Source organism: Trachinotus anak, unplaced genomic scaffold (assembly GCF_046630095.1).
Source record: "Trachinotus anak isolate AG129_WGS33_773 ecotype Australia unplaced genomic scaffold, CSIRO_AGI_Tana_v1 ptg000017l, whole genome shotgun sequence".
Taxonomy (NCBI): Eukaryota; Metazoa; Chordata; class Actinopteri; order Carangiformes; family Carangidae; genus Trachinotus; species Trachinotus anak.
Window position 1 is genome coordinate 1025574 of NW_027273868.1, and position 24284 is coordinate 1049857.

Consider the following 24284-nt stretch of genomic DNA (forward strand, 5'->3'; position numbering starts at 1 on the left):
AATACCAGGTGGAAGACCCTGATGGTAAAATCTGCTCCAGGTTGAAGACGGCCAGAGTTTTGCTTTAGAAGCAGAAGGGGTCCGTTCTTCTGACACACAGAGAAAAGACGCCATAACATATGTCATGTGACTTCTTGAAGGGCAGTGGCATCAAATCAGAGAAGTGGTTCACAATGTGCCCTGAGAAAAGCAAAATACAACATGTCACTCTCAGCCCTGCACTAGCCTGGTAGCACAGCATTTTATTTTACAAGTGGTCTGTTTGTTTGTGTGCTCTCTTGCAAACCCCACCCCCCCCAAACATCTGGCAACAGTTGCTGAGCTCCTGATCTTGCTGGTGCCTGCAGGTGGCTTTAAATGCCACTCAGTAACACCAATTTAAAACAAGCCCCTCCCCTCCCTATCAACAGTGGTCAGAGCAGCATAGACACAAGGAGAGTGTGTGAATGTGAATCAGAGCAACACATAGGGAGGATACACAATAAACGATGTTGGGCAGGTCCACTGCAGATTGTGGACGGGGGGCAGAGAGTGGGGGTTAAAGGTTATTTACAGTGGTCTGAAGGGTCAGAGGATCTTGGGGGCTCTGAGCCAAAGGCAGCTATTATAAGTCACAGTGAACAAGCTCAGTAAGGTAGAGAGCAAGCAAAAGGGGGGGGGGGGGGGGGTAGTAGTAGTGGTGGCTTTAATACACAGTCAAAGTTCAAAAGTGTCACTGCCTGCTCCCCTTACTGGTGGCGGTGGGGAGGGTAAGGAAAAAGGCACCTTGACACCCACGTTCCATCTGCCTCTACCCATCCCTCCTCCTCCTGGTCAGTCCCCTCACTGCAGCATCAGCTGCTTGAGGTTGTCGTGGAGGATGGTGTCCTTGACGTCACGGAACACCAGCCGGATGTTCTCAGTGTTGATGGCCGTGGTGAAGTGGTGGTACAGCGGTTTCTGCTGCTGCTCGCGGCGCTTCTTGCGAAAGCACTCGACCAGGAAGCGTTGGACGTCTGCCAGGCTTGTAGGGTCACCCGAGAACTCGGGAAAATAGTCTTTGATGGACACCTGCTTCACCTTCTCCTCCAGCAGGTCCGTCTTATTCAGGAACAGGATGATGGAGACATTGCTGAAAACCCGGTTGTTGACGATGGTCTCAAAGATGTTGAGGGACTCGCTCAGCCGGTTGGTCTGCCGGTCCTCCATCAGCACCTGGAGGGGTCAGAATGCAGACATGTGCTGGGGTCAGAGGGGATTATATGTGTCTGGTATGAGCAACAGGTTTGTTTGACTATGCTTTGCACAAACAATAGACGCAAAGATCTGCCATGCTACAATGACAGAGTTGCCTTTTCACCCCTCACCACTGCAGCAACCTTTCCAGGAACATTTGTAAGAACTCAGAAACTTTACCTGCATTTCCAGCAGAGGAAAAAGGTCCAGCTTCAATTCTTTGGCTCTAGTTCCTGGTCCCACAAAAGTGTCTCAAACAAAGTTGTTGGTTTTTTTTGTTTTTATCCATTATCGGAGTTATTGGCCTAATTTGTATGGTTTTCCGATGCAGTGGAAACAAAAGGGATGTTACAGCCCATCTGCACTGCAGTGACATACAGAAATGTAGCATGTAGCCTTTGTCACAGGTTCTGCTTTTGTTTCCAGTGTTCTCCACCTGACCCCATGGAGCCAAAGTTCAGCACTGATCAGGAACTAATACAAATGCAACTTCTTACTATTGCATCTCTATTGACCAGAGGTCTGTACTTCGAAGCATATTTAAGGTTATTGAGATAACTTCAGGTTTATCTCTGGGTTTTCAGGGTTACAATGGTGGTTCACTTCTTACCGGGCTACATCACCATGGCAACTTGTGTGGCACACATGACCTGCTCTGGAGCAGAGATGAGAAAAACCCCTTTGCCAGCCATTCTGATTTTTTTTTCTATAAGTGGCCCTCATTATTCCTGAGGGCCCCACCTGACCAGAGTATGCTCCTATGTAGGAGGCCCCTCCTGTTTTCCTCATTAGATTTTTTTACCCAGTTGACTGAAGCAGTGTCAATACCATCCTGCAACAGAGACTGACTGACTGAAGCCTCGTATATGTTGTACTTCTTTCTTCTTCTATATGTTGTACTTCTATTTAAGTCGACACCGCTGGGCTGCAGCTGGAAGAATAAGGCTAATAAAAAAAAAATATCATAAGAATACATCTAAGCAACACATTCATATATTGGAATACACAAATGTAATTATAGTCAGATCTACTTGTGCCCGAATGATGGGGCAGTGATATTAGAAGCCTATTAGCGCCATAGCCTGGATCATGTATTTAACTTCTTCATATTTGTCTAATATTACAGTTTGATCTTCGACCAATCAGCAGACTACTGAAAGTCCCGACCCTTTTATGAGATGTTGACTTACTAAGTTGATAACCATGGACCTACAACATACATGTATTCGAGACAGCTATCACATCTTCATCATCACTAATGTTACTTAAACTACAAAGTGTCGTGTGTACGTTTAGTCACTAAGTTTTAGGTTCAGTGAAGCCAGATATAGAAAAGATATCCTGGACATGTTGAACTTGCTTCGTGGTACAAGCCTCAGGATAACCAATATAAAAAGCAATTTAAAAAATCTGAATCAGATTACTGACAAATGAGGCAATTACAATATGCACAGTACAGCAAACCTAGATTACAGTTTGTTGCCCAGACACCGCACCAGCCCCACACGGACCTGGATTTTCAGTTGATGAAATAACTTGAATTTCATACTTGCATAAATGTGAAAGAACAATAACATCAGCACAACTTCTTCTATTGTTTCCTGTCCCCCAACTGCTTCCTTCACTCACCTCCATGAAATGAAATTGTTGGTGTCGCTGCTGCCTTTTTGATGACAAATGACTAAAATATCCCAATTTGTAAAATACAGTGGGAACAGGAGAAAGTACTCCTCGTACCAAAGCATCGCTGAATTTAAAGGTTCAGGTTTTGGGTTGTTAACATTCTGTATGAGTTCCTGATCCGACCAAATCTGGTGCTTCCTTAGTTCCTGAGACAATCTGGTCAAAAGGGAACTTGTTATGTGTATTTTTTAAGATTGACCTGTGTTGTAGTTCAGGGTATATACGGAAATCCTCAAGTTAAATTTAATACCTTTTAATACCTTTTTTAATACCTGCTCAGTATTTTTTAAAACCAACAAGACATTGAGTTGCATCTGTTTTAATCAGCAACTTTTCTAACTTTTACACTGATTTTGAGATTTATAAAACTACATACCGTATTTCCCGGACTGTAAGGCGCACTTATAAGCCTTTAATTTTCTCAAAAAACGACAGTGTGCCTTATAATCCGGATTAATTCTGGTTGTGCTTACTGACCTTGAAGCGATTTTGTGTGGTACACGGCGCTCACGGTGCTCTGTCAAATTGTTTTAGTACGACTTTGGTAAACTACAAAGCCACACCTCTTGCAGCATTACGGCTATCGTAGTCAGGAGCGTCACGGAGTAATACATACTGTGCTTCACCATAATATTACAGTGTGTGTGTATAAGGACCTATAAGGAGTTATTGTGAATACGCTAACGTTTGATTTAGCGGTATCACTGTGTTTTTTTTTACGTGTTACAACTGAACAAGGTTGGGAGTTATTGTGAATACGCTCATTAACGTTTGAACAATGTTGAGAGTTATTGTGAACGCGTTTAATAAAGTTTGACTGACTTATCTGACTGTTTTGTTTCGCTTAATGCGCCTTATAGTCCGGCGCGCTTTATATATGAAAAAAGTTTGAAAATAGACCATTCATTGACAGTGCGCCTTATAATCCAGTGCGCCCTATAGTGCGGAAAATACAGTACTCTGGGCCAATACAACAGAATTTAAATAGGGAACATGGGTAAACAGAATAGATTTGGAGACTCAATGATTTTGATCTTCTCCTCCCCCCTGTCGCCAAGCGCTTGCTCTTTGTGGGAACTGTTGGGTTTTTCTCTGTAACAAAGTAAGGTCTTGACCTTGCCCTGTAAAGTGCCTTGAGATAATGTATATTATGATTTGGCGCTATACAAATAAAATTGAATTGAATTGAATCTTGCATTTTTTTAACTTCTTGAATAAAAAAATAATAGATTATATAAAATGTTCAATAAAGGGATAAAAGTTCCAACAAACTGGTATTCACTACATGAACCGGTTATGCCATTACAACCAGTGAATAGACTTGAACCTGTTTAATACCAGTGTCTAGACACCACAGAACCTCTGCGCATAGTGTTGGTGTGGCGTGCGGAGTCACCCGGGGATCTGCCGTCGGTGTAGCCATAACGTTGGTTTGGACGGTGGCACTGGTTTGCTTTGATGTAACGGTAGCAGCAGCACAGAAAGTAGAGAATGATAACTGCTCTCCGTGTATTCCAGATTTATGGCTAGTGCTTAGCATATGCTGAGAGTGTTAACCCCCATCCAGCCAAACGACCACAGAATGTAACGTCAGTATCATAGATATCGCCTAACTAGAATGAATGAGCCTTATCCGACATTTAAATAAACTTATGCGAACTTTAGGAGACAAACTCAAATGGATAACTCATAGTTTGAAAAAAATATCTAAAATTTAATACCTCATAAAATGGGGTTTAATACATTTTAACACCTTTTAATGGCCTTAATTTTTGCACATTTTATTTACTACCTTTTAATACTTTTTAAAACCCCACGGACACCCTGTAGTCAATACAGAGTAAAACCTTACTGGGCAAAAAAAGTGCTCCAAATGCTCACACCACCACCACCACTGCCATAACTTCCCATTTCTAAATGATCGTCAATACTGATCTGTTGAGAACACTAATGTTTGCATTGGAATAAAACTTTCAAATGCAAATTAACAGCAGGAAGAAGGGGTTCTGGAACCTGCAGCTGGTCTTAGTCTACTTCGCCACCTCTCATCCCAATGAATCCAGATGATGCTGATTTCATCCAGATCTGTGATGCTGTGCTCTTGAATTGAATCATTTGGTTTATTTGAGTGGAATACACTGTCAATTCAGCCACTTTCTCTGTGTTGCTTCCAGCTGACTCACCTGGTCATATTCAGAAGAGGAGACAAGGAAGAGGATGGAAGTGACTGAGTCAAAGCATTCGAACCAGCGCCGCCTCTCAGAGCGCTGACCGCCCACATCCACCATCTTGAAGGGCACATTCTTAATCTCAAAGTCGTACTCATGGATGCCCTTAGTTGGCTTTCTGGCCAGGAGGATGTCTTGCTGGCTGGGGAGGTAGTCCTGCAATCACATCATTACATACATTATTACACTACACACAGGTTTCTACAGATTTTAGAATTCTCATCCCAGGTTTACATCAGAACTTACACATTCAATAATAGTGCTGAAGCACTGTTGACACATTTTAAGATATTTCATTTTGATAAGTGGTTAAAAATATATATTTTTCCTGATACAAGAGAAACTCAAGGATATTACATATAAAGAAATCTCTAACCACACACTTCTCCATCACTGCAAATTAGAGTTAGATAGAAGCATTGCAGTGCATCCCTGTTTAACACACTGCAATCCTAAAATACCAGAGCACATAAACAAATAGAGGGCAACCAGAGAGAGAGAGAAGGAGAGGAAGGGGGGGGGGGGTTGTGAGGGGAGCAGGGCTGGGTAGTTCTGGCAATGAATAACAAGTGAATGTTTAACTCTATGGGACCAAATGTGATGTAATATTATTCCCAGTCATGTTTTGACTCTGAGCCATAGATCCACATTCCTGAGGTGATGACTCATCTCTCAGACACACACACACACACACACACACACACACACACACACACACACACACACACACAAACAAAAGTTGAAAATAGGAAGTCATACACACCGCCAGGTGACTCAATCATTAGATGGTTTTGGTGAATTGTGGCAAAAATGAATTATGAGAGGAATTAGTCAAGACTACAGTCGGACCTGATAAATCAACAGGAACAGGTGTGTGTCTTATCTTCTCTCTTAATATTATGGGAGCATAGTTACTGTTTTACTCACTTTATAATGCAGAACTTCACACTTCCTGATGTACGAGGGAAAATCCCTGCACGTGCTGATGCAGACTTGTGTTACCATGGTCTCCAAATAATCTTGATCAATATCCACTTCCGTCATTGTTCAGATCACTGAACAAAATTTTGTTCTTTATTTATTGTCAGTTGATGTCATTGATACGTTTCCGGTTCTTTAAACATTTTTGGGCCTTTGGACCTTTTAACTTTTTGTTAACCCTCACCCCAACCCAGACACAGTATTATTAACTAGATACCTCTAGCTGTCGATTCCCACAGAGATGACTACTAGAAGATTTATTAACAACTTCCTCTGTTCAGAATAATTTCCCTCATTTCTTAGAAGAGCCACAGAGTGACCAAGAGGAACCTGGGTGGGGGACAGTACAGAGTGAACAGGGAAACTTTTGCTTAGCTTCAATATCTTGCCATTGACTTTTAGTTACTTGTCATGGGCTTTTAGACCGTCCCATGACCACAGCTTCATCTGTTTCTGAATGGCTCAGTGAAGCTATTCACAGTCCTTAACGTGTCATTTCCTGTCTCTTATTCAGGCCTTAGGATGAGTTGTTTTTTTACATCTGGGACTTTTGGCCCTTAAGTTGTAAAACCACAAGGTCAAACGTGTTAGGTTGTATGTATGTATGATGTATGAGTGTTATTCTGTTCTGACTGTTATCTGACAGCCTGTTGGTGGACTGTCAGTGAGCTGTGCTGGAAGATATGTGGAGAAATAGTGAGTGCACGCTGGAACAAACCAGTCTGGAGACATGACTGGGGACAGGAAAGCAACAGTTTCACTTCTCTTTTCAACAAACTAACAAAAGTGCTATCACACCCATCTGCCCCATTATGCATCCTGCCTGCCGGGGGTCTATGATTTGCGGAGCCTCGCAGTGTGGGAAGGACTTACCGACTGTCCCAGCTTTTCCAAATTGTCCAGGAAATACTTGACTGACTCCCCCTGAGAGAAAAAGAAGAGAGATAGTCACTTCATCATACAAGTTTAATCTCCATTGGCACATATCACATGATTGAACGCTCCTTCTATATCAATGTGGAAGTGGGTCATACTGACATCACGTTTTCATTTGATTGTACCACCTCACCACCACTGACTATGGATGTTCTAGATCTGTAGAGCTGTGATACACACTGTTGATGCAGCTGGACACCAGGGCAGTAACAGTACACTAAACACAGCCTGGAGGCAGGTAGACCTGGTCCTGGTTTAAAGCTGCATGCAGACCCACTCAGATCTCAAAGGATACTCGGCTGGTCTATAGTGAATAGGCAGATTAACAGATTATTAACTAAACCATTATTTTCATTATGGGTGGTGTCTTTCAGGGACTATCAAAACAGTTTCATCCATTCATTTTCTGTCAACCAGCGGATCATTTCATAGTTTCAGCTGTATTGTTTGGCAGCAATGTTTTTAACCCTATAATGCCAAATGCATCAAATTTGATACAAGCATTTCTGAGACCTATTGCATCACCTTATGGTAAAAACTTCACTCAAAACCCTCTTGTATCCAATCTGATACTTGTCTTCCAACCCCTGGTGGATACCTTTATCACTACAACAATTCAAACACAGTACATGGGACAATCCAGGTTGGCCACCTTCAGATAGTTCCTAACTCACTGGATCAAGGTAAAGAAAATTGCGATTTTTACGATTTTCCAGTGACATTTTCTTTGAAATTTTTAGTAATATTCTAACATGAACACTTAATCTGTTGAAGCAAGTTATAATTACATAATTTTTTGCATTTTAGTATGTAGTAAAATCGTGTATAAAATTTGGAAAAACCTATATGCAAATAATCTTTTGTAATTTTTTTTTTCAAATTTTGTGAAAGGGCCAAATCAGATTCAAGAAAACAGAATTTTCTGTCCATTATTTCTGGGGTCGGGCATTACAGGGTTAAAACACTTTGATTTTGTAATGTTGCAATGTTGTGATGTTTCATTCTGAAAAACATGTTTTTGGTTTGTTAACAGAATCTCAGTCGATGCACAGCAAGTCTCCACCTTTTATATGCCTCTATTCCACTTTGTGCTCCTCTTTGAAAAAATCCCTCATCAATCATTAATGCAAAGAACACTAACAGGCTGATATCAATATGGTGATCAATAATTATCTTCAAACTTGATACTGACGGTAATGGATATGTCACGTCAAGCCAGGGCTTGAGACTAATGGCGGGGACAATAAAAGATGTGTTCGGGACGAACAGAGATCTGAGCCAGGGCCCCTCCAGGAAAAAAAACATATATAGCCTATAATTTGACATTTACTTAATTAGAAAATGACAAACTGAAGTTTAATGTGCCAGTTGTTCTATTTCAAGTATTGTTCTAGAAATCATCCTAATTCATCCTCTGTTTACTATATGATTCTTGTAAAGTGTGACACGGGCTACAGGTGATGGTGTCTCCAGATGGGTTCTGGTTGGCCAGTCAAAGTCAAAAGTCCAAGGCTGATTTTTATCTCCACTCCATCCCTGAATATTAGGAAATTAGAAATACAGACACTAATGTGTTTTATCAGGAGCAGAAACAGGAGCACAGCAGGCAGCGTACATCTAACTATCTTATCTATAATCCAAGAATCTCTGTCTGTGTGTGTGTTTGGCATTTTGTTTTTTGTGACAGTTTACACTCACTTCAGCCAGTTTTGGGATGGTGGTGAAGCCATTAGATAGACTTAATATGAATCGCCACCTGATTGAAACTGATCTAAATTGAATTATAATGTAAAGTAAGCATAGTAGCGCTGTAAACATAATTTATGATTGATCAATCACTGTCACTGAGCTGTATCTCACAGATCCTAATTCCTCCACTCTTCTCATGACTTTAGTTACTACACTGATTTTCTGTTTGACATCTAACACTTAGTAGTGGTGGCAATCTGACCAAAAGATCATATGACAATCTCTTTAGGCAGAATCACAACCCACAATCTGAATCACTTGTCTAACCACAGATTTAGTTGACTAAATAGTTGTACATATGGTCACTTCAACTCAAAAGGCCCCACTAACAAAGCTCTACTTTCTGTTTCTACTCTGATTTTATTCTGTAAGTCCTGACCAGAAGTTGTGATTCGTATCTTTCTACCACTTTGACACTTCTTTGTCTGCTTGCCGCTATTCTTCACCCACAATGCTGTCTTCTGTTTACAAATTGTGACACAACCAATCACACTTTTTTCCATCTGGAGTATTCATTTAGACAGTGTGGATATTTATCTATGAGGTGCTACATGTAAGTACTTTAATTTGAAAGTTCAGTCACTCCCCTGCCTGCAGGGAGGTCTCTTGTCTCACTGATGGACTGTAACTCCACCATCTTGGTGGAGAACTGGTCCATGTGGCACTATGCTAAGCTCGCCAAGGCTGCAGAGCATAACCAGGACTGCTCCTGCCGACTGAAGTTAGTGGGCTAGCTGTTTTGACAATGAGCTGGTTAGCAGCAACTGAACTTAAAAATGAAAAGTAAATATAGTACATTTTAATGATGCGATCTGCATGATTCATTTGAAAAGTAGATCATACACCTAAGTAAGTCCATGATATAAGCCATTTTACCAGGTCACTGTTCCTATCTTCTTCTTACCGTCATCTGAATGCTGTTGATGAGCTGGGCATACTGTCTTCCATTCCTGAACATGGCAGTCTACTCATAGTACTGGGTGTTATTAACGTCTGCCTTGACAAACCATCAGACAACTTTCTCTCATGCCTGAGCCAATTCGACCTCAAACATGTCTGTAGCTGTCCTACTCACAAAGCTATGGTAAACAGATGGATGTAATGCTCAGGAGAAAACTTCTTAGTGACCTCATTAGTGCTTCTATGTTGACTATTCCTTCACTCAGTTTACTGTACCCCTCCCTGAACCTCCTAAAGTTCACATACCCATGGTCTGTGTCTGATGCAACCTCTGCAACCTTGGACCTGCTCACTTCTCAGTTTCAGTCTCATCACTAGCAATAAATGATGCTAGAGATACAATCTGCTCCACACTATGCTTTTGTCTGGACAATCCCTGTCTCTGTCCATTAGACCTGCTGGAGCTATTCCATCCCATGTTCTATGTAAACTGTGAAGCAGTCTCAGAGCCACTGGTGGCGTACACCTAGAGATCCTCCAGATGTTGGTGGGTACTGGACTCTAGACTCTTTGCCTCCAGCTTAACTACTGCAAAACTGCATTTTACTATCACAAGATCAGCTCTGCTACAGACATTTAGAAATTATTTTCCAATTTCAAAAGCCTGAGCATCATCCTCCGGCCACTTCTCCCAGCTGATGACTTCATGGTTTTTCATCCTTCTTTACCAACAGACAACAGTCATTAGCAGACAGTTCACAGGACCACCTGACCACAACACATCTCCTCTAATTAAGTGTTTCACTGACTGCATTTCTCTCTCACTGAGGAAGATGCCTCCAAACTGCACCACCTGTGATCACATACATGATAAGTGCTTCTCTGGCTTCAGCTGCATTCCCTGCAGTGTTTGGTAAAGTTAACCATAAATCCATCTCAAGTTGCTACAGGCTCGTCTTACTACTACCTTTGGTCTCCAAGGTTCTAGAGTGTGCGGTTTTCACCCAAGACTCAGACTCCCCCCCAAAATAACCTACTTAGTGCAGAACAAAGACACTCCTCCACAGGTACCAACAACAGTATTATGTCTGACTGATAGCTCATGCTTGTTAACTGTCCTTTAACATTAACTGACAAGATTAAAAATGAACTATTTAGAACTGACAAGTGTCTGTAAACAAAACACATGCTGAATTCTCTGGTGCTGACTGCACTGCAAGTAACCGGCAAATGGCGTCATGAGGAAAACATTTAATAATTTATTAAAATAAATAGTGACCAGGCTTTGTAATGTATAAAGAAAATGTTAACAAAACTTGCAGTCGCGCAAAATAAAATAAACTGGCCAGGCCGACCTTCGTCCTCAGCAGCGAACAGCGAACTGGTTTTTATTGAGACATAGCGACATGTAGACATGCTGTGGGGTTAATATGGTGTGTAGTCTGTTAACTGTGAGACGCACTCAGATGGTTCTGATGTCCCAGGATATTTTAACCCTTTAATTGATAGTACTGATTGGTAAAAATTCTTATTGTGGGTTAACAGTGAAACTGTTAGATATGAACACCACTAACAACCCTAATGTGAATGCCTGCTGGCAGATGCTGACAGTTTTGTTGGGGAAGAAACCATGCTGACTTTGGTAAAGTCAAGTGTATTCCTTCTAAAGAAACTCACATCATGATAATACCTGTAATAGCAGAGTAACATTAGAAAAGACCTAACTGCACTAACTGTTCATCTCATAATAAGCTGCTCCAAACAGATGCTGGGTGAGCCAGTCTCCCTGCAGGACAGTTACAGATCATTTTCCTGTAAGTGAGACACTGTTAGACCACAACTTCAGCTTGTGGAGAGCAGTGAGGGAGACATGGAGGAAGGAAGGGTGTGGGGAGACAGCACAGAGAGAAGCAACCCTTCGTTAGCTGTGCACTCAGCAGCTGCAGCTCTGCTCAGTCCACTGTGAGGAAGAGCCTTTATCTTTTACTGTCAATGCTCATCTGGCCCCTCAAACTACTCAAAAGTAATCACTGGACTTCCCACAACCATAGGCAAATACTTACAACTCATGGATGTCAGACTATACAATGCAAAGCAAACATTGAAGAACACCAGGGTTGAGGCAAACTTGATACATGAGTCTAAGATCTGGTTAAAATGATCCACAACATCAAAAGCATTCTGTGCTACATTTGTCTTCTTCCCTGGACACCGCAGATTCACCTCTGAACTCAGCTCTGTAAACTTGGGTACAGCATCAAAAATTGTACCAGAAACATTGTAGTCAAGTAGTCACAAGTATCACTAAATAAGGATATTTAGTCTGCTGTTTGGACACTGGATAACATTTGTACTGACCAGCTGGAACTCTCTGCGGCGGTCATAGGCATTCTGGATGCCCTGGTCGGCCCACAGTGCGCAGATGGATGGCAGGTAGTGCTGAAAAACTTTGGCCTCCACCATGCCGTGTCCGTGCGCCATCGCTGACCGAGTGTCAAATGCCATCATGGTATCTCCGTGCCGCTGATTAGAAGGGTTGCCCCATGGGATGTGTAGTTTCTCTCGAGCATCCACCAACACTCGGATACCTGAAGGGAAGAGAAACACACATCAGGATTTTGCTCATTTGATATTGTCCATTGCAACTGACATTGCCCATGACAGGGGACGTGTAGATATGTGATTTTTTGAAAGAAAGAAGAAAGCTGCACTAACTGCATATATTTGCACTGATCTGGCATCACAGGAACTCGCTAACACAACTCTGTTGATTGAGTGGTGTCCTAAAGGTGGTGGATTTAGATGAGAGAAGTGACTGAACTTTTAGAAATTACATTATAAATATAGCATCTTTTAATGCTGTGATCTGATTCATCTGAAAGGTAAATGCCAACATAAGATCATCACATCACCCACCCCTATATCAATGATGTTGAACCATGCACAGAGGCCAAACACCATACATACCAACCAAAGGCTAAAGCTGCTTATTACAGGATTACTCCAGTGTTTCTCAATCTTTTCTGAGGCCATAGTTAGGTTTCATGGTGAAGAGTGAAAAGACACACGACTGCAAAAACACTACAGGGTAACACTAACCTAGCTACATGTCAGTGAGAATGATGATGAGAATGAATGTGTCCACACTAATGTTTTCCAGTTGTTTTCATTAAGATCTCTATCCACACTGAAACAGTAATAACATTTTGCATCACTGCCAACATCTCTCAATGTATTAGGTGTTGTCCACATCCATCCAGCCTACTTATATCACTGTTGCTAGACTATATACTGGAAACCATTCTCAGTATAACTCATCACAGTTTAAAAGCAGCACAAACTCAATTACCATAAAATGACCATAAAGTTGAATCAATACCTCTTTAAAGACAGTTTGAACAAAAAGTGAAAATTAGAAACTTTATGAAGGCAGAATTTATCACAGGATTCATTATTTATTATTATTAATTTTGTCAACAAAATGTCAAGAGATAGTGAAACATGTTCAACCAAAGGAGATGTGTTTAGTCCATTAGTCCAAAACCCAAAGATAGTCAGTTTACTGTGATGTTATCAAATCCTCTGATTAGAGATGCTGGAACCAGTAACTTAAAAAATAACTAAAATGATTGAAATGAATGATCACAATAGTTACTGTAGTTTTCTGCAGGGAGTAATATCATCACATGCAGTTGCAGAGGACACACACACAGATGCAGACACAGAGTGAGCTGCTAGCTGCTGTGTAGACTAATAAAAAAGAGCTATTGTGTCTTACGTTGTGTCTCATCTTTGTGTTGGTGCTCCTATAAGGGTCAGGGGTTGTGCTTTGATCAGTAATTGTGTGTTTTTAAAACTTATTTTAGGGATGTGCTCACTCTTGCACCCCCAGCTGCAGAGTAGCCACAGTGTCACTGTCAGATACTGCGGGACTTCTCACAGTGTTTTATAATAAACAGTGACATACAGCAAAGATGTGCTTTAAATGAGTGAGGTCACTGGACTGTTGACAAGATGCATCAACATCAACATGTATTTGATTCAGCAGCAGGTGACAATGACTGTAGATTCATATTATTATAACATTATTATTATTATTATTATTATCATTATTATTATTATTATTATTATTATCATCATCATCATTATATCATTACCATTTCTGGAGCTGAATTTAATTTCATAGTCTACATGCAGTGTGAACTTTTTTTTCAATAACCTGACAATGAGAAAAGATAAAAATGAAGGAAATTTCTGCATCAAACATGCTCAGTATACACAGTAAAATAAATATAGAAACAGCAGCACAAGATAACAAATGATAAAATACATTTTTACTCACTGAAAAGCAGATTGAGTTGAGCACAAAATTACTCAGACCTCTTCAATTTTTTAACAGTTTGTTATGTTGCAGTCTTATGCTAAAAAAAACCTTTTCCCTCATTCATCTGAATTCAATAAATGAATATTAAGAAAAACTGAAATATCACATTGATATAAGTATTCAGAAACTTTAATGTTACACCAAGTTCAGCTCAGGTTCCTCCATTTCTCTTGGTCATCTTTGAGAGGTTTCTACACCTTGATACGAGTCCACATGTGGTCAACTCAGCTGACTTTACACACACCTATATAAGGTCTATATAAGACCTCACAGCTGATCAGAGCAGAAACCAAGAGGAGGATGGAACTGCCCGCAGAGCTCAGACTCAGAGACAGGTTTGTGCAAGGCACAAAAACGTTTGTGCTGCATTGAAGGTTCCCAAGACGCAGTGGCCTCAATCATTCTTAAAGTAAGAAATTTGGAGTAACCAGGATTCTTCTAGAGCTGACCACCCAGCCAGACAGAGCAACCAGGGAAGAAGGGCCTTGGTAACAGAGGAGAGAGAACCTGGTGGTCACTCTGGCTGAGCTCCAGAGATCCTGTGTGGAGAGAAACTTCCAGAAGGACTCTCCATCTCCACACAGGATCTCTGGAGCTCAGCCAGAGTGACAACCAGGCCCCTCTTACTGCTGACTCTTACTGTTGACTGACATGATGAATCTTGACACTCTTTTTCGCTCTTTCTCAGAGTGAACACAGCCACATTAGGATTGCGTATTAGGAAAACACTGTATCTAGAAACTTAAGAAAAGGTACATGGGAAATCTGAACTGTCCTTTTAGTGGCATTAGCTATCCAATGAACTTGTTTCCAATATTTCCCGGCTACAACTAGCAGCTCTGGCAGCTGAAACAGCAGGGATAGCTGCAGCTAATGAAGAGAGAGAGGAGAAGGAGGAGAGGGAGGACAGCTGCCAACATGCTGCTGCGGGGCAGCCAGGTGGGGCAGAGGCAATCTGCTCTCCAAGCTTACCGATATCAACTTTTATAACTCCAAGCTATTTTAAACAATAACAGCATACAGGACTCTACAGTGCAACATCTGCAGATGCAAGTGAAAATTATAGCATGCAAATGTGAAAAATTAGGGATGCCAGTTCTCAATTTAAAAGGATCTGGAACAGACGACTCCACTGAGTGAGATAAGTGGATCAGAAAATGATTCTGGTGTTTATGGTGCACACAGCTTCTCCTCTCTGGCCTGGCTGTCTCTGTGCTGGTCTCTGCATCTATGTTTGAAAACCTTTGCCAATAAAGAGCCAGCTAGACTAATTTATCAAAACACCATTAAACAAGCATGAACTTGCAGGGAAGTGATATTTCCAGCATTGCCTGCAGTTGCCCATCTACTGCTGGTTATGTGTTAAGCTCATGTATAGCTACAAATATAGCTGACTATATGTAGCCTTACTGTTTAGCCTAATTTGCCACATATCTTAAATCTGAGCAAGAGATGGAAGATCACCTCCCAAACCAGCCCCTCCTCCCTGTCTGGAGCTATTCACTGAACCAAGCTGATTTTGATCTGTATTTTCTCTCAACATTGTGGAGGATATTGCATCAATGTTTGAGTTAGGGGTTTTCCTGGTAGACAGACTTCTGGGCCTGCTGGGCCTCTAACATACAGGCCTAACTGGACATCAACATGTCGTACATTTATCAAGTCCTGGTTAGACAGATGATGCCACCTAAACACGCTAAAACAATGTGAGGGTGATTCTGTCATTACAGTGAGTGTATTCTCCCAGGAACAGCAGAGAGAGTTTTACAAAGAGATGTGAGCTCAGCACCAGGGACATGAGCTGGTTGGGACTGGCACTCACTAAAGACTGGATGGTGTTATTAGAGATGAGAGAACAGCTTGGAATTTAACCATGATACGTTTGAAGAGGGGGATACACTGAGATTGAAGTGCAGATTAAGTCATTTGAAAACAACATAATGGACTCAAAGCAGGAAATGGGCGGAGTGTTTACCAAGATGGATTACACTGAAAATCAGCGCAGGAGGTCAAACATTTTAACTGATGGGACTGAAGACAAGACAGTCCGACAAATGCTCTCAAGCAACCTGCGACTTGAATTTTATTTGGCAGAATTTTACTAATTGTGTGTTTGGTTTTATTTTTACAATACTCATTTTGGCCGTAAGAGTCTGTGGGGAAAAATCATGTTGATTAAGTTCTTTGTCAATTGTCTAATTGATTAATCAACTAATCACTGCAAGCCTAAACTAAACCAAGTCAAGAAGCTGTGATTTTATTCTTAGTAACATCAAGTTTATTATGTTCTCAGCCACTTCAGCTGCTAAACTGGAAACACAACACACAACTACACTTTCTGCTAAGAGTGAACTACAGTCCTGAAATAGGTTTTAACTACAAACACCACCTCACAGTCATATGTCTCTGCCAACCAGGCAAGTTGAAGGGGAATATGGCCACAATCTCCTCTTCCTAAGTTACAGCGATGAATAATGGCCAGAGGTGTTTTTGCAGAACATTATGATGTCACAGTGAAGTTGACCTTTGATCTTTTAGATACAAAATGTCACTTCTTTATTTTATCCTTATAGACATTTGAGTTAAATTGTAATTAGTGTATGAATTTGTGAGTTATGGCAGAAAACATATTTTGTGAGGTCACAGTGACCTTGACCTTTGACTACTAAATTCTTATCAGTTCATCCTTGAGTCCAACTCAATGTTTGTACCAATTTTTAAGAAGTTCCCTCAAGGTGTTACTGAGATATCGTGTTCACGAGAACGGGACAGACATCCCAAACACGATGCCTCCTGCCCTGGCTGTCACAGTAGTGGAGGCATAAAAACACACAAAGCATCTAACGCACATGTTTTTTAGCTGCAAAAAAAAAAAAGGCGGATTTGCCTCTGTTCAAAAAAAGGGCATTAGTAATCTGCATAAGAAAATAAATACAAAGTTAATAAATGGAGATAATAGTCATCAGCTAACAGTGATCAATTTGACCCGGACAGATGTGATCACTATAGAGTGCCACAGAGTCCTAAAATCCAGAAATAGTTGCATTTCTCCAACAAGACTAAGTCAAAACGTAGTATGTGGCTGGACTGCTCATGGTCAGATCCTGATTTCATAATTGCGACACCATCTGACAAAATCACCAAACACATAAATTAAAGACAAAGACTGAGCTGTATTTTCAGAAGGATTTACTGTAAAATGATCACTCAGAGAGAAAGTTAGAAGAAACAGAATATCTTTCTGATATTGTCTATCCCACCGCAAAATTATTGCCGCTGCTGCTTCTGGATTAGGGCAGGCGCACATTATAGGACCGGCTGCCTTGTATCCTGTCAAAGTGTCCTCCCCCACTGGCCTGCGCTCACATCACAGTTTAACAATAAACAGCAACACTAATCAGAAGTTAGTAGGACCTTTCCAGTTTTACTCCACATATTACTCCATATTGTTGATGTAGTTTAATGTCAAAAAGTTTACTTTGTTCTGAGGCCGGTTTCTCCACCAATAACCTTACCTTGGTGGGTTCATTCTGAACAATGTGTGAAAATAGAGGTTAGTAAATATATTCCAGTTTGTGTTGCAGTGAAGTGTCAGTTTCAGTCTGACCACCGAGGTAGGTGATATGTTTGTAATATCCTCTGCCTCCTTTAGTAAATATGACACATGTAATGAAAGTTTATTTGCTGTAATGGAGGTGAGGCTCAGAGAACTGGAAGCGCTCTTCTGCTTCCCTGCAGAACCCAAGCACCTGGGGACATCCATACGTGGTCCAGTCATGTGCCAGGTTTATACCCAGTCTTGTTTGAAAAAGTCTCTAAATCTTGAAGGTCTACCGCGATTAGTCACCATAATCGACGAGGTCATCTCTGAAAAGGCATCAACGTCAATATTTTAAACCAACACATTGTTTCCCATATACTGATTTATTTGTGGCAGCCAACCACCATACATTTATTTTCTATTTTATCATTTATGGTCACACTTTTTCTGTCTCTGCTCTCTGGATGTGGTGGGGCTTCACACAGTGCACTCATTTCTCACACACACACACACACACACACACACACACACACACACACACACACACACACACACACACACGACTGATTTAACTTTTATACTGAAATGATACTGACACTAACAGTTTCCTTTTCAGTTTAACCACGTCAAGAGTCAGTTACTTCCCCCTGACTGAAGCTGAGCAAGCCTTTCCAGCCTCACTTCACACTTCCCTGTTTGTTATATACAGGGAGTTTACACGAAACCCTACCCCCTACCCCCACCCACCCACCCACACACACACACACACACAGTGACATAATTGGAAGTAGAGGCTTTTGTCTCGGGTAAGTCATTGGCTCGTTGTTATTCATCTCACACTGTACACAGAACCAATCACCTCTGAGCTTAGGCAAGAGCAGACAAGGACTCCGGACAAACTCTGCACTGTCTCCATCAACATTTTAACACTACATCTAACTGCAAACCCAGGTACATCTCATCGAATTAAGACTCAGTAGCTAATTTTTTGGCTGGACCCCAACAGCGTAAAGACCTGCCTCTAATAAAAGTCTGCTATGTTCTGGAGTTAGAAGTAAATAAAAGCTAAACTATTGTGGATCCAGATGGAGGCTGTGCTCTGTGTGAGAGACAAATGAAGAAATATGTTTTTTTCTCGGAGCGGGCACCCAGGTAGCTCACCTGGTAAAATGCGTGCCATTTGGGGTTAGTCTCAGCCCCAGTGGCCCGGGTTTGAGTCCAGCTTGTGGCCCTATGCTGCGTATCATTCTCTTTCTCCGTCTAATTTCCCCATCTCTCACTGTGAGTGTAATAAACTCAAAAGCCTGAAAAAAATATCTTTAAAAAAAAGAAAAAGGAGTAGAAAAGAGAAGAAATGCAGGGCTTGAATCTGTGTAATAGACAGTATCAGAGAGATATTCTGTTTCTTTTAACTTTCTCTCTGAATGATCATTTTACAGTAAGTCTAGCTGAAACACAGCTCAGTCTTTGTCTTTATTTAGGTGGCTGGTGATTTTGTCAGATGATGTAGCAAATATGAAATAAGGATCTGACCACGAGCAGTCCAGCCACATACTCGGTTTTGACTTAGTCTTGTTGGAGAATACTTCAGCAGGTGGGGTCCCCTGAGCACCTGCTGAATATTAATGCTGCCACCAAACAGTTCCTGGCCATTTAAGAGAGGAACAGACCTGAATTTATCAGAAACCATAAAAAGGATTTTATAACTTTCAATGGTTAGTCTAGGCTGGACTTGAATCTCAAGTTTCCAAATCCAAATCATGTTTTCATTTACACACTCTACAGTGCTACTAATGTTTGTTTTTCTTCATTACACCTTACATACAATTACCCTAGAAAAACAATTCGCCCAGTGCCAGGTTACACAGCAGTACAGCGAACGTTCAGAGCAGCTCTCTCACCAATGAGACTTGAGTTGTAGCACCTTTGATTATCTGCAATGTAAAAATATTAAGTTCAATCAAACTCCTGCTTACACAGCACTGATGTTCCCCAAGGCCTCAATTGTACTCCCTAGCAGACACATACATGGACAGCTGTGGACACCACAGACACTAAGTTGTTCTTATTATACTTAGTTTTAGTCTGCTTGGAGTCCACTTGAAGGTGTACATGCACCGTTGATTCCTTGTATTAGTGGCCACAAGCACAGGTGCGAACAAGTCAGTATACATAGACAGGCAGACCCTCGCATATTTGAGGACAGTACAACAGTAGCTTGAATGCCTGATGTGACTATTGGCTGACTGGCAGCTGTGCACAGCTGTGCCTCTACTACCCACTTAGTTAATGCGGCACATGCAACTCATCAAAAAATGTGTTTGCTTCAAAAGATTAAAATGAAAATGAACAAATGCAAGAGATTAGAGAGATCATATAAATTCAGAAAGCTGCCAGTAACCATGTTACTTGACTGCATGCAAACACGCATCTAAATGAATGAGAGGGCTTTGATTTTTTTTTATGCAGTGCTGATGTTGATCTGTACACAGCTTTAGAAGGGAAGACGGACACTATGAATGGAGTCAATACCAAAAGTAGGAGCAGAGTACATTGCTACATTGTTGTTACTCAGCATCCACCTAAAAGCCAATCTCATTTAAATGTCTTAGGTGGAATAAACAGGAAGGCTCACCTTACTGCCTGGTAGTGTCCTTATTTTTGCCTGTTAGCAACCATCATACAATCACAATAACCAGTCAAGTCAAACAGCAGCCGTTTCCAGGTTGAGTCACATGACATCAACTGGAAGAAGCACGACCGCCTGAGGGGTCACCTGTGGATCAGTGACTACCATGTTTGTCTTTATTACTATGTTGGGTGGCACAGTATGTGGTTGTTACACTATGATGGAGTTATTCATGTGATTGATGACACTGTTTCCACAACATCAAACACTTAATGATGATTCAATAAGTTGCCACCAACAGACTTCTAGCTGACTCCATGTACAGAAATAAATCAGAATGCTAAATATGGCTTTGCAACATAGCAACAAATACTCATTTATTAACATCAGCATATCCGTAATAAATATAATATATATAATAAAGTACCCACCATGTTCCCCTCAGTCAAAACTACCAATATGAATGATGCCAACCCATGTGCCACTCACACACAAGGGCTTCAGTCAAGTCAGAAAATGCTCATGTATGAATGACAACTTTGTTGGCAATGTTCAGGTACTAATATACTGCAGTGACAGTCCCCTCCACTATCATAATTTGTTTAGTATATAACCTATTGTGTCACATGTTCTATTTTATGTAATACAAAGTGTCCCACACATACACCTTACTCTGAAGTCTATTTGGTGACCCACTTATATTTATTTTTGGGTTTTTATTTGTCTGAGACAATAATGCCATCGGGATCAGCTACCCACGGGCTCACTAGTGAGCAAAGACGTCCTGAGCAAGACAGTCATCACATCAAAGCAGAGAAGCAGACTGTGGAAGTATTTTGGGTTTAACAACATAGATGGTAAAGTAACTAACAAAGGTAAGGCTGTGTGTTGACTTTGTACAAAGCACCTGTCTTACACTACAATTACAGTAAAGACTCAGCTTGCAGGGGGTTCTCTGCAAGATTTCTCTCGGTTCTTCTGATGGCAAGTCCGACTATGACAGACAGGTCATTATTGTCCAGAATGGGGAGATTAAAAAAATTTACCTGAGCATCATGGGCAAACACAGAAATGAGAGAAATAGAACAGATGTTTGCACATTGTTAATGCAAACTCAACACTTCCTGCATTTTATTTTCACAGTAAAGCTTTCCGGTAAATAGAACTGTCGTTTACTACCAAGTGGCCACAGGAAGCTGTGAGTGATGCCATTTTTAACCTCTTAAAATCAGTTCCACACCATGATGTGGATGGGTGAATAGCAGCAGGCACTCACATATAAAAAAAGATACGTTTGTTGTGTTGTTGGCATTATAAAAGAAGGATAGGTCAATGTTGTCATACTAGCAGGGGGAGACAATGAAAGGCAAGCAGACAAGTACCCATATTCTCAAAGTCAATGTCAAAAGGAAAAAAAAAACACAACAAGCATTTAGTGAACAGTCCTTTGGATATAATTCAGTGTTGGGGGAAACTAATGAGGCAAAACAATTTTGAACAGGCTGCACGATCAGATTAAAAATTGCTGGGTGTCCCCAGCAGAGCAACATCAAGTGTCAAACAACACAACTGATCAGGGACATCCTACTATACGAGATCTGATTCACTGAGTTGGTTTACATGGATATTCTCTGGTTACTCTGATTGACTTCCAACAGCTCAATGTCTGAGCTTAATACCAAAAATTAACTGTCCCATAATGTAACATGTCCATCGTTTTGGGTAAATCATAAAGAAACGCACAACTTCACTGGCTCACTACTTTAGTCTGTTTGCAGATGACACAGCTACATGTTGATGTAGACTAGAGAGCTATATCAAAGCTGTGACTTTAGTGAAGTGACTGTGTAACTTTGAGATTACCAACATGTTCACCTGTACTGTAAGCTTAACTGTTTTCTCAATCTCAGCCTGGATGGTTGGGTTTTTACTGTTTGGAGAAACCGCACCTCATTCAAAAAGCGGTAACATTATATATTTCAGCACTCTACAGCTAGCAACCTGCAGACAGAGTTACATAGCTTAGGACTAACATATTAAACTTCATACCAGGTTGACTGAGGATGTTGTTAAATGTATCAATGTGTCAACTTTCAGACATGTTTACTGTGGTCTATCATGCTGTAAAGCAGTTGGAGAGAACGGCCCCTGGCCTTGTATATAAGTAAGTTTACAGTAAACAGGCACATTTTGGTGTCATGCTCTCTCTATATGAAACCAGGGAGCGTGTTTTCGTGATAACAGCGGTCATGAGGAGCACCAGGACAATGTCAAACCATTACGTTCTTTTTTATGGCTCAACATTGAGAAAGGAAAAATATCTGGCAAGCTCTGAACAAACACAAACAATGACCACACAGTGAGCGCTACCATTCTCCTCAGTCAGACAAACACAAATAACATGGGCGTTTCTTGATCGCTTAACCAGCTAACCAGACTAGCTTTGTCGAACACAGAAAAGTGCTCCAATCGGTTCAGCTGCTGCTAGCATGGCTACCAACTTCCCACTCAATACTCTTTACACCCTAAAGTAGGCAACCGAAACAGAGGTCAAAACAAGCCTGCTTCAACATATGAAACACACTGGGTGCTCGGTGCAGCCTTACCTTTAATAACATTACTAAAAATCGTGGCTCTGAATTCTTCTTTGGCCTTCTGATCGAAGTCCTGCCCATGGATAATGCGCATCTGCTTGAGGAAAGTGGACTTGCCGCTCTCGCCTGCTCCAAGTAATAGTATCTTTACTAGCCTTTTAACATAAGTCTTATCTCGATTAATACACTTATCTATCTCTTTAGATTTCCGCAATTGTTCTGCCTCGCCGCTTGTGAGGAGACAGTTAGGGAAACATACAGATAAAACGGAGCGGGACGGCAGGAAATCCGCCATCTTTGAAACAACTTCATCGATACAGACAGTGAGGACTTGAGGGCTGAGCTCACCCCTGCCCGCTGCTGCATTCATGTGCTGTGGGAATCCACTACATCGTAACGTTTGCCTCAACTTTCACTAGTGTAGTTCGAACATCAAGATCCAGTCCCAGCTGAACTGAAGCTGAACGCTGAGATTCTGGCAAATGCTACACGGGAAAATCGATTATTTTCAATAAACCAAATTCTGGCTTCACAAATAACATTAAAATAACATTAATTGACAATTGACAATAACGGTCAGCACCTATAGCCAAAGCAATCACCACTTCCTGGAAATTGGATGTGTGATTTATTTATTACAACATTAAACCATCTATAATGACAAAATGTGTGTTTAACATATCAAGGGTCTACACAAAGCTGTAATCGAATAAGGTTCAAATGAACATCTTTGTCTGTTACATGCATGGTTACAAGGTGTTGTTTCTGTGCTCCAAAGTTACTTTTTCCAATATACAGGAACCCAGCATAAATTAGAGTTACAGTGGCGGGCGAGGCACGCTCACGATAAAGTACGTGAGCGCGCTCACGCTTCAATATTTGGGCGGGTCGCACAGATTACTGTATCATCAGCATTCACCACTTTTCAGATTCAACAGGGCAGCTATTTGAAAAAATACATTTAGGTGTGGCTGGAGTTGTGGAGCCCCCGGGCAGTTGTCTGCGTTGCCAATAGCTAATTATCTAGCCTTGCTTTCGGTAAGTTAGTATTCTTACCTGTTATCTCAGAACCGTGACTGATAACTATCAGTAACCTACTGTGACTTACTATGACATAATTATCAGCTAACACGGTGGGATTTGCAGTTATAATTATTTTGTAAACCAGGCTTTGTTACATTGTAGCCTATCTTATAATTCAAATTTAACTTCCTCTCTTAAATTTAGCAAATGTGTATTTACAAGTCATTACATTTTTCTCATAATAAGACATAATAGGAAAATTAAGAAATTAATAAAGGAATAGCTTCACATTTCAGGAAATAGGTGAGGCTATTCTTTTTCCTGCTGAGAGTTAGATGAGGTCATTGATATCACTCTCATGTTGAGACAGTAAATATGATGCTTGTGCAGCAGCCAGTTGGTTTAGCTTAACATAAACACG

The 24284-nt window shown here is 41.0% G+C and overlaps 1 protein-coding gene across 1 annotated transcript; it reads right to left on the minus strand.

Annotated features, from left to right (window-relative positions):
- Positions 1 to 204: 204 nt before the first annotated feature.
- gna13b (guanine nucleotide binding protein (G protein), alpha 13b) lies at positions 205 to 23191 on the minus strand. The gene is made up of 5 exons (XM_071501386.1): positions 22853 to 23191; positions 12051 to 12280; positions 6981 to 7031; positions 5082 to 5282; positions 205 to 1194 (listed from the first exon to the last, which is right to left on the minus strand). The coding sequence occupies exons 1-5, from the start codon at positions 23133 to 23135 to the stop codon at positions 823 to 825; spliced, it is 1137 nt and encodes a 378-aa protein (XP_071357487.1). The 5' UTR covers positions 23136 to 23191; the 3' UTR covers positions 205 to 822.
- Between the last annotated feature and the right edge of the window lie 1093 nt (positions 23192 to 24284).